The sequence below is a fragment of the Chaetura pelagica genome, unplaced genomic scaffold (genome assembly GCF_000747805.2).
Source record: "Chaetura pelagica isolate M959 unplaced genomic scaffold, ChaPel_1.0 scaffold360, whole genome shotgun sequence".
Lineage (NCBI taxonomy): Eukaryota > Metazoa > Chordata > Aves > Apodiformes > Apodidae > Chaetura > Chaetura pelagica.
Genome location: NW_009951950.1, coordinates 357,607 through 369,144, shown reverse-complemented (window position 1 = coordinate 369,144; position 11,538 = coordinate 357,607). Strand labels below are relative to the sequence as shown.

The following is an 11,538-nucleotide window of genomic DNA, read 5'->3' as shown; positions in this document are numbered from 1 at the left end:
CATGGGCCGCGTGATCCGGGGCCAGAGGAAGGGCGCGGGCTCCGTCTTCCGCGCACACGTGAAGCACAGGAAGGGCCCGGCCAAGCTCCGCGCCGTCGACTTCGCCGAGAGGCACGGGTACATCAAAGGCATCGTCAAGGTGAGGGGCCTTCCGCGGCGGGGTTGGTGGGGGGAGCCCGGACGGTGCGGCTGGAAGGGCCCCGAGACGCGCACACCCCATCACCTCCCTTGTTTAGGGGATCTGAAGCCCCGTCAGCCGTGATCGCAGCCGTTTGACTGCTTCCTGTCCAGGCTCCTCATACTTTGTGTAATAAACTGTGATCCTTGATACATTAGACTACTTTGGATTTATGACAGTGTTTGCATAAAGGAGCTGGTAGCATTTAGACAGCAGGACGGTTTTGTGTTGGAGCTTTCCTAACGTTGGCAAGCTTTTATATCACCAGAGAGCTCCAGTACCTGATGAAGCATAGGGTGGGGAGAGTTGTCTGCACAGCTGATGGCATCTTTAAAAAAGGTAGTTCCATCTTTGTAAACACTAAGTCGTGTCCATCATCTTAGTCTTGAACAGTGGGGACAAGGCAGTACTTTTTTCTGGGGTAGGTAGAGTGTTTCCAGGGTGCTGTACTCTTTGGGTATCGGTGAGTAGGACTGCTAGCAGTGCCTCTGGGTGCATCTAGCTGGGTGACCCCAACATCAGGCTGCATCTTCAGCCTGTTAAAGCAACGTCATCTTCAGGTTGTAGGAAGATCTTTATTCACACTTAACATAATTTGAGTTTGATGATGAAAAGTAAGGAGGTAGCTTTGACTTAAGCTTTTGTAATGCATAGGCAGGTGGGGTTGCCTGACAGGGTTGAAAACAGCAGAAAAAAACGTTAGTAATGGATGCCAACAACACCTGAGCTTTCCTATGAAACAGTCACATCTTAAAGCATTAATCGCTTAGCTGTAGTCTAAATACATGTTGTGTTTGGAATCTCACTGTACTTCAGGAACAGAACTGACTGACTTTTCCAAGAGAAGAAGAAATATTAACTCTGTGCATCCTCATTTAGGAGCATATATATATATATATATATAACTTCAGTGTACTGAAATAACAGGAGGTTAGAAACACTTCCACTGTAAGAAAACACTTGGAGAAGTTGCTGCGTGTGTCTCTGCCCACAGGTGGTTGAGCAGCCAGTGAAGGTATTTCTTAGTATGGAGAGATCTGACATCTGCAGAACATCAGGACTAAAACAGTGCAGACATCGTGGGTTTCAAGCAGCATACTTAGCCAGAGTCATGATTTTGTGATACAGATACTTGGAAGTTGTAAATCTTCAACTCATTCGTGTCATAAGAAATCCTGCTCTGAGAAAGGGGGATCCCAGTGAGAGTTACCTCAGCAGCAACATCTCTAGTTTTCAAGCTCTTTATTTCTGCAGAACCTGTGGCAAATGCTGTAGCCTGTTCTAAAGCACACCTCTGTTCTAACAGGACATCATCCATGACCCTGGCCGAGGGGCCCCCCTTGCCAAGATTGCCTTCCGTGACCCCTACAGGTTTAAGAAGAGAACGGAGCTGTTCATTGCTGCCGAGGGGATTCACACTGGTCAGTTTGTGTACTGCGGCAAGAAGGGTAAGTGTGGGGTGCTGGAGGGCAGTTGGGAGCCACCACAAAGCAGTAGCCTCCCACTTGCTTCAGGCAAACCTGGATTACCTTCTTGGAGATTGGATCTCCTGCTGCAGCTGAGTTTGAGCAGCAAGCCTAGCTGCAGTTGTTGGCAAGTGTTTGGATCATTCTGTCTACAGTCCCATTTTGCCTGCCCTTCTGTTACACGGGTCCTGAAACTTGTATTTCGAGTCAATGAAAAGTGCCCCTGCCTGTTGCTGCTGATCCCCATGTTAAACAGAGTTGTAATTGAAGTGCAGGAGCCCGAATGAAGGTGTTGATGCCCTGATTACTCTTTGCAGCTCAGCTGAACATCGGCAATGTTCTCCCTGTTGGCACCATGCCCGAAGGCACCATTGTGTGCTGCCTGGAGGAGAAACCTGGTGACCGCGGGAAGCTGGCCCGTGCTTCTGGAAACTACGCCACCGTTATCTCTCACAACCCTGAAACAAAGAAAACCAGAGTGAAGCTGCCTTCTGGCTCCAAGAAAGTGATTTCTTCTGCAAACAGAGCTGTTGTTGGTAAGGGGGAACAACTTCGAACTTATCACTGAGTATGCCATTGCTAAGCAAGTTTTCAAGCAGGTCCCCAGTTCCCAGTACTGTCTGGAAAGCATCAACACTTATAGGCTGGACCCAGGATGATGCACAGCTACAGTCTGTGCACAGGTGTATAAATTGTCTGTTATGCCTGCATTACTTTTGGTAATGGGAACTTAGATTTGGAGGTAGTTGAAACTAGTGAGGACGAAAAAGCAGATACTGATTGTCCTCAAGCTCTAGTGGAGTCACTCATCCTGTAAAATCTGTAGTCCTTCATGAAAAACTTCTGCAGAAAATGGCATTGATGGTTTTCTGCTTTTGATAAAGTGAGTGAGCCTACAGGGGTAGTGCTGGAGGTGCTTGCCCATCCTCAGTTGGATGAAGCATTCTGGAAGGTCTGACAATGAACAAAAAGACCATTGTCAAGGAGATGTTTGAACAGCTTGGTTATACACTTGACTGACAGTTGTACTTGGGACACTTGAGGTAGCTCTGGGCAAGGGTCAAAGGTGGAAGAGGAGAGAGAACTGCTAGACTTAAGCAGTTTAGCTTGTTTTGATGAGACAGAAGTTACCAAATCTCACTGTATGCCAGTAGACGATCCCCAAATCTGTGGTCTGTTTAGTAAAACGTATGCAATAAATAACAAAATAACTAGCTATTAAACCTCAAAGGGCTTGAAAGTCCACTGAGGCCTTTCAATTGGTATTTCTTTAGTTGTAACACTAAACTTTTTTTGCCAAGAAGCTCGAGCAGTAAAGTTGGTAATTCTGTGGAAAAAGTGCTGAGATTAATCTTGTATTTCTGGATTGAAAAATAGTAATTTGAGTACATATCTCCTTGCAGATCACCTACTGTGACTAGTATCTTGAGCTTAATCTTGTGTGTGTTCGTTGGAAAATACTAGTTTCAATGTACAGTTGGAATTGTTGGGAGGTTGGTCCCCCGAAGTTTATTCTTAGAACCTGAATATTGTTAGGAATTAGTCTTGTTCTTTCACTGTTTCCTCACATGCTTGTCTGTTGTGTTTGTGCGTCACCATTCCTGTAACACTATTTTCAGGGATTGTTGCTGGTGGCGGCCGTATTGACAAGCCCATCCTGAAGGCTGGCCGCGCCTACCACAAGTACAAGGCAAAGAGGAACTGCTGGCCACGTGTCCGTGGTGTGGCCATGAACGTGAGTCTCTTTTCAGTTTCCTTGTTTACGGCTTAGAAAGGGTTTGCTTGACATAGGGAGGAGTATGGCGTGTGTCTGGAGAGGAGGCTTCACAGACCACCCTGTAATTGCACTCTTTATTAGGGTGGCCAGCAGCACTCCTTAGTTACTGCCTTGTATGAAGTCTGAAGCAGTTAAATTTTTTGTTTCCTTCAGTTGGTTGGTTGCTGTTAAGCATCCTTACTCATTTCTGTTGTTAATTACATTGACAATTGGTTTCCTTTTCCACAGCCTGTAGAGCATCCCTTTGGTGGTGGTAACCATCAGCACATTGGCAAGCCTTCCACCATCAGGAGAGACGCTCCTGCCGGGCGCAAGGTCGGTCTCATTGCTGCCCGTCGTACGGGCAGGCTGCGGGGAACAAAGACTGTGCAGGAGAAGGAGAACTGAAGACCCAGCGTGGAGTTCACAGAATAAATTGTTACAACACCTTGTGTCCGGGTCAAGTTGTCTCTTGCTAAAGGTGGCTAACAGTAGGGGGTGATACTCAGCGTAACCAGGGGGAGCTGTGAATGGGGATGAGGGGCTTTTCCCTGCCTTCAGGAGCAGGAATCCATTCAGCCAACTCTTTGGTCTGTCAGCTGGTTCTGTGGGCTGGGATAACACTTGGTGTAGATGCTCTGGTGCCCAGATGTGATGGTAACCTTTGCCTGGTTACGTGGTTGCTTAGGTCTGGCAAAGTATGACGGATTTATCAGGTAATCCCTTGGTTACCTGGTTTAACACAGGAATCTGGCTGAAATGCTTAAAGAGTGCTCAGTTTTCTAAGTTCTGAGACTAATGTGACTCCTTTCCATTCTTTGGAGGAAAAGCTTGTGAGAGTAGTGGAAGTCCTTACAGAGAAAGTGTTTGGGATACTATTGCTATTAAGTCTAGGGTTCTTTTCCAAACCGTCAAGTTTCAGATAAATCAAAGGTACTTCCATCTGAGCACTGACTCAAAGTGTTTCATAGTTAACAGGGCTGGAGTGCCTGTCCCCTGAAGGCACACTGAGAAGGCTCCAGGCAGACCTTAGAGAGGCCTGCCAGTACTTGATGTGGCCTATAGGAAAGATGGGCTTCTTACAAGGGTGTGTAGTGAGATAAGCAAAGTGGGGAAAGGCTTTAAACTGGAAGAGGGGAAACGGATTACATACTAGGAAGAAATGCTTTACTGGGGTGGTGATGAGACACTGGCGCAGGTTTCCCAGGGAAGCTGTGGCTGCCCCCTCCCTGGCAGTGTTCCAGGCCAGGTCAGATGGGGCTCTCAGCATCCTGGTCTAGTGGGAGGTGTCCCTGCCCGTGCAGGGGGTTGGAACGAGATGCTCTAAGGTCCCTTCCATCCCAAACCACTCTGTGATTCTATGAATTGCCTCCTTTGCAGACTATTGAGCAGAATGCCTCCCAGCTTCCCCTGACTCGGTGTTTCTAGGTACTGTAGTAAGGCAGGTAGAGGCACTAATGCCCGCACACCACATGAGCTGCCTTGTAACAACAGCTCTTGAGCAAAGTGGGGAATGTGAAAAACCGTGGCTGCTACTGCAAAAATAGGGTAACTGGCAGCCTTCTCGATCTGGCCTTGGGAAAAGTAGAGCTATAGAAGCAGCTGGAACTTGAGTTCACTGCTGAGCCCTCCCCTGTGCTTGCTGGAGACGCGCAGTGCCTGGGGCCCCGCAGCCTCGTGCTCTGGATCTCAGTGGAGACAAGTGCCGAGGGCTGGTGTGTGCCTGGGTTACACACGGGGCGGGAGGGCGCTCCCGGGCGGCTGTACCTGCTGTAGCAGAGCAAACTGACCTCCAGGAGCAGGCAACCTACCCCTTTACCCCTGCTCTGCAGTGCAGCACGGGTCCAGGTTCTCAAACCTGGCCCACTTGGCAGGACTTCCCTCATTCAGTCTGTTGTGATTGACTCCTGCATAGCTGGAAGTGCTGCCTGAAAAGATGTGGACTCCTCTAAGGACTAGATGTTTCTAAACATGGTAGTGACTTCAGAAGACATGATAAAAAGACACATGGAATGCAAAAATCTTTTTTGCTCTTCAGAGCTTTTCCATAAGATGCATGATAGTTCACCCACAGGAGACCAAATGATGCCTCTGATCCTGAAATGCCCGTGCCAGACCTCCATCTAAGTGTGTGACCTTATGTTGACAGAAATCCAGTGAAACGCAAAGCAAGAAGTTATTTTCTATACCTACCTACAAAAGTAATACTGCAGCTGGCCACACACGTCCAGAGACAGAAAGGTGATTTAAAAAAAGGCAGATCACATTTAGAAAAAAATCTAAAAACCCATTAAACAAGTTTTGTTTCTTTTTATATATTGCAAATACCATCAAAGGCAAAGTTAATGTCTTAGTTTTTGCCATCAGAAGCTCTTGCTTATGTGCTTGTATTCTCCTGGCATGACTCTCCAATTAATACTCCTCCCAAACAATAACAGAAGAGCAGTTAAAGTATTTGATGTTCAAATGGCTACCTTGACAAGAGCCAAGCTAAAAAAGATTTCACAGTTGCTCAAATGAAGTAGAAGTTTCTTTCAGGCTGTTGGTGCAAAAGAATTCCAGAACAATTTGCATTAAATGCACCTAAGGGACTCACAGAAGTCACATGGTTTCCAACCATGCTTGGATTTGTTGACTCCATGTATTTCCCAAGGAAGAGAGAGATTGACACCCACTGCCTTTGTTGCTGATCTCAAGCTCTGATGTGTCTCACAGACTGCCAGACATCCGCAGCCAACAGCTGAAGTACCAGTGTGCTAAATCTGTAAATATGGAATAATTGTACCAATAAATAACTACAGTATTGCTGAAGGTAGCTACAAACACATTTAATCTCATGCAGGATGCAGTGCTAAAAGTCACTTTAAATTCACACAAAAGTAGCATGAGGATTTTGAAGATTTTAGTCTGTTCTCCAAACTGGAACAACTGCTTCATCTTATAAAGTTTGCTACAAATCTACAATCCTAGGAAATTTGAGGCTTATCTTTAATATTCACATCCCATGGGCTTGGATGCTGACAACATTTTGTAACTGCTTCTGCGGGAAGGTTACCTGGAAATGGAAGCCAGGATTGTGAAAAAAACCCAAACAAACCCCAGCACATTTTCCTCTAACTGTGCTGAACAGGGAGTTCATGCCAGTCAACTAAGGATGCCCATCTGTTCCCATGTGGAAGCTTGAAGCGAGTGAATAGGTAATGAATCAATACCTGGGGCAACGCACATCTCAGAGCAGTGGGGCAGGACCACTCGACAAGCTGAACTATAGAGGAGCAGATGAAGGGAATTTTATGCAAGACAGTGCTTGAAAAAAACATCAAGGAGCCCACGTGTGTGTGTGCATACGCAGAGCAGAATTTCTGCCTGCAAACATCGGGCTGCAGGAACCTCCAGCACTGATGGAACCACACAGAGTGTGCTGAAGGTGGCACAAAGGCCACCAACTCCCAGGGGAGTCATGATGGCTTTGAGCCAAGCCCCCTGCTGCATAATGGAGAGGTGTGAAAGGAGCAGCTTCTTAGGGAAACTGGGCACCCACAGCCAGGCTACCAAATGGTCTAGGGGAAAAATATACAAGAGCGATATCAGAAGTTAATTCTTTCAGAGGGGAAATTGTTCTAGAGACTTTAAGTCCAGTGACTAGTAACTTAAATTATAAAGACTGCAATGATATCTGCAACCAGCCACAGCACAAGACATTCTCCAGGGCAAGATGCTCCCTCCGGCATTAGCACTGCAGGTGGTAAAATTTTATGAAAGGAAATGGGAAGAACAAATTAAAGTGAATGACCAAAAAATCAGGGTCTTTAAAGAAACCAATCTAAAATGAAAAATTTCAATAAAAAGAAATATGTTTTCCAAACTGAAGATTGAACTCAAGCTGTAGAACACTAAGGTGAACTCCAGCAGATGACATAAGAAATTTAGAGAAATAACGTGACAAGAAAAAAAAACAACAAACCCATAAGAATATACTGTTGAATTACAAGCAAGCTTATTTCAGCCCAAGAGGATCTGTAAAATGACTGAATGAAAGAAGAAAATAAGACTGAAGTTGGTACCAGTTGCTGGCTTCTGTGAAAGCTGCACAGAGAAGTGTCAGCCACCTGTGGCAGATGGGAGCTTCAGCTGAACCAGGGGAGCAGCTCCTTTTGCATTTATGCTTTAGACATTGGAAATTAAACCAGACAGAGACACTGCAAAGAAGCAAGATTCCTTCCTTTACCACCTTGGCTGGAAAGATCCTCAGTGCAGGTTTACTACTTCCAAACAACAGAAGTGCAGTATCAAGTGGGACAGCGTTTGGAGCATTTGGTCACTGGGATCTGGTGCATTTAACCACAATGTACGGCTGGTCCTGGCATTCATGGGTGAGAGATTTACCATACAGTGAAGTAAACTGATTGGAATTAAAACCAGAAAATTGTCTCTCATGAGACAGGACAAGAGGATGAGACAAAACATCACTTAAGAGGAATGTTTCCCCTTTGGAAGCTAAGATATTATTTTGGCTTCTTCTACCCCCATAACTCATCATATGCTTTTATATTCACTCCTTGTAATAATTTTTTAGATGTATATCATATTCAACATCCTCTTGCTCAAACCAGCTGTTCTTACCAGCATAATAGACTACACAGTTGATTTTCTTATATAGTTTGTATCCAGGATACTTACTTGATGGATGAATATCTCAATTCCTAGCCCTAATGCTGCAAAGAGGACATATAGTCAAACTTCAACAAATACAGCCATATTTATTATTAAAATAATAATAAAAGAACAGCCCCACCCCCCAAGAATAAATATTTGCATGGCTACAAGAACATCAGAAATTTTGACGTGAAGCAAATTCTGTTTTTGAGAAAGATGCTAAGTGTTCTTGCAGGAGTTCCAGTGGTTATTTCCAGTATAGGGCTTTGTTCACAAAAAAAAAAAAAAAAAAAAAAAAAAAAAGGTACATACCAGTGAGCACTAGTATTTCTTCATTTAGAAGTGCTTCCAGTTTCCACATACTGATAAGACCAAACAGTATTTCCTTCATACCTTCCTAAGGGTGTATTGTGAAACAACAAATCCTAAGCATCAACACATATCACAACTTCTTTCATCATCATATAACACCCTCATTTTTCCTTTCTGATCCACTGCCCCACCAGTATCTCATCAGCTCCAAAGGCTGTTGCACAGAAAGCACAATTCCACCTTGTGCTGAGACACACATAGCAGAGCAAGACTTCATCCAGAGATGGACAAGGCTCATCTCTCTTGTGCTTTCCACACCACCATCGCCATCTCTATCTCCTACCAGCCTTGATCAGTCAGAAGGGAGGTGTTTCTACAGGATCCACAGCCTGCTACACACCAGTGCAGAGAGGGAGGAAATGGAGTGAGGTAGAAAAAGGTCAGAGCAAATCCATCTAGAGAGGATTTGCAAAAAAAGGACAGGGAAAAAAGCTTCAGCAACAAGATTACAATGCTGGCTTCATTACCTCGAATTTACCAGGTAAGCGAGTATCAAAACCAAGAGAAATACTTTCAGTCTTAGTTTCAGCTAATATAAAAGCCACAGGAGCCCAAACCCTACAAGGATTCCAGGAGTCAGATGATTGATAATTCAGTACATATTTTACAGTCTCCATAGAAGTTCAATTACAAATTATTTATTTTATTTTCCTGTGGCATTAAGGGATTCTCAGAGAGCAGTATGTGAACAGAATACATTCATGGGAGTCACTTCGCATTTTTGCTGTCTTGATCAAAAGCTTTTGTCTAGTTTATAGCAACCCCCCAGCTGGCAATGAACTATTGGGATACATGCAGAATTTATCTGTAACTCCTATTTTTGCTAACATGTTGATGTCTACAGAACTCATACACGTCCCCTCAGATAGGTCACATCAACAGAGCAGAGCTACAATGAACTCTGGTGTTACCTGCTTCCATGGATGTCTTGTTTATTTTTTTATTTAATGTTAGAACTACAAATTCCCAGTAATTTGTCATTGTTTTGTATTTTCACTTAAAATGTCTTCAAAGCCAATGCCAAGTGGCAACACAGTGAACGGGATGCTTCCATTAGCTCTTCCACTCCACTCACTTCAAATTCATTTTGGGTGCTGGCCCTTGCTGTGGTAGAGCAAAGCAAGGGGGTAACTAGCACGTCAGGGGAACACAGGACTCACAGCAGCCACACAACGGCCTCCAGTGGCTTTTCGCAACCAGGAATGTGGAAGGACACCTCTCCCTGGAACAACTCACTACTGAGGAGAGGTGAGTGTAGTTAAAGAAGCCTTTGGCTCTCAGAAGGCATGAAGGTAGAGTGACCCCCAGGAACATTCTCACACTGCCAACTCTTCTCCAGCAACCACAGCACAGCCAAGTTGGTCTTTATGTGCTAGAGTAGATTCAAAAGCAACCAGCGAACCTGGGTCCTTTCCAGGGTTAAGGACAGCCCAGCTTTATTTCCCTGTCTTCACCACAGCAAGTCTCTTCCATGAACAACTTCATTATTTTGTATTTTAATAAATTTAACACACGAGTCCTCCACTAGCCCATTCTTCAGTTAAGTCCACATTTTATTTACGGTTTGCTGTTGGTACTTCAATCAGATTTATATATACATAATCTAAAACCTACATCAAAATCATGTTGACTGCTCTGAAGACCGAGAGAAGTGACACGATTGAAGTTTTCTTCCACAGCTATGTGGTAAGTCTACGTTCCCACAGCAGTTTTTTGGTTCAGGTTGCAAAAGTGTTCAGAAAGCCAATGCCAGGTCTCCCTCAGACTCGGAGCGGGGAGGTTGCACAGTTCTCTTTCAGCATTTCAGTCTTACACACAACCACGGTAGCAAGCGGTAACATTTCTCTCTAGACAGACACCTGGTTTGATCTGCAGAATCCTGGCTTTTCACACTTGGACATCCCTCCCTTTCTAACCTCTCACCTTATCCAGAGAGCTAGAAACTGATACATCTCTGTCCTGGTTTAAGCCCAGCCCAGCCTGCAGTTGCATTGTTTGAACAATATTAGTTGCCAAAGGATTTTCTGCTACTTCACATGGGTAAGGAGGTAGAATGAGAGACTGAGTAGAAGTGTTTATGAGTCCACGTGGTGCCCCTTAAAAAAAATGTGAGATCCTTAATTTTGATGCAAAAATAGGTACCTAATTCTTGGAATTATGTTTCAAATTATTTCATGCATGCCTAGGAGAAGGCAGGGGCTGCTCTAGAGTGCCTGCCCAGCAGACAGCCTGACCATGTATCTCTGCACCCATACTGGCCTGACCTGGAAGAAGTGGTCATGCTGCTGAAGCCACTCACCAAGATATGTGCCTGCAGCAGCTCAGCAATGAGGATCAAGAGGTAGAAAGTATTAACAGAACAAGCTTGCAAAGCCTCTTGCTAGGCACACTCCCTCTTTATTTGCTCAGAGGATTCAACTTGGTAGAAGGATCTTTGAGGAGAAAAATAATAGAAAATGGTTTATATGCTACTTAATCAACATCCTGCTAGAAATCAGGTCTTCAGTGCCTGGGGAAGCCTGTAGTTTGGAAGTTTTCACATGGGGAGGGCTCACACTCTGCTGCTACCAGTGGTGCGAGCCCAGGCAAACCATGTTTAGCATCTCCAGTTCCTGAGGGATTTGTCCTCCCTGCCTTGAGTAAAGTGTCTCCATTTCTGCTATTTTGCCCGCTCTTAATCACACAGCAGGACAGGCAGACAGAAATTGTGTGCACCATTGCATTTTTAATATGTAGTCTTTGTGTTTTTAAGCTCTTGAATTTACTTCCAGACTTCTAAGCACACTAAAGCACCTACCAGACACTTAAATACAATCAAATGTATTAAGTGTCCAAGTTTTCAATCGTCCTTCTTTTCCAAAATAGATTCCAGCGAGACCTATCATTTTTATTCATCTGTAGAAACCAAATGTTCATGATAGAAAACAAAACAAATCAACCAAACAAGCCCAGTGAGGTACAAGCTGCCTGAATTCAAGACTGCCATCAGTGGCATGTAGCTTCCATATCCTAGATACATTTTAAGAGATGCTAAAGCCCACCCAGTCAAGACTGTGGCTGCTGCTACTGCACAGTAAAAGGCTGGGAGCATGGGGCACAGCCTTGCAAAC

The 11,538-nt window shown here is 44.7% G+C and overlaps 1 protein-coding gene across 1 annotated transcript; it reads left to right on the top strand.

The window, feature by feature from the left end:
* RPL8 (ribosomal protein L8) lies at positions 1–3,847 on the top strand. The gene is made up of 5 exons (XM_009997775.1): positions 1–139; positions 1,485–1,626; positions 1,962–2,180; positions 3,264–3,379; positions 3,650–3,847. The coding sequence occupies exons 1-5, from the start codon at positions 2–4 to the stop codon at positions 3,806–3,808; spliced, it is 774 nt and encodes a 257-aa protein (XP_009996077.1). The 5' UTR covers position 1; the 3' UTR covers positions 3,809–3,847.
* Positions 3,848–11,538: the final 7,691 nt, after the last annotated feature.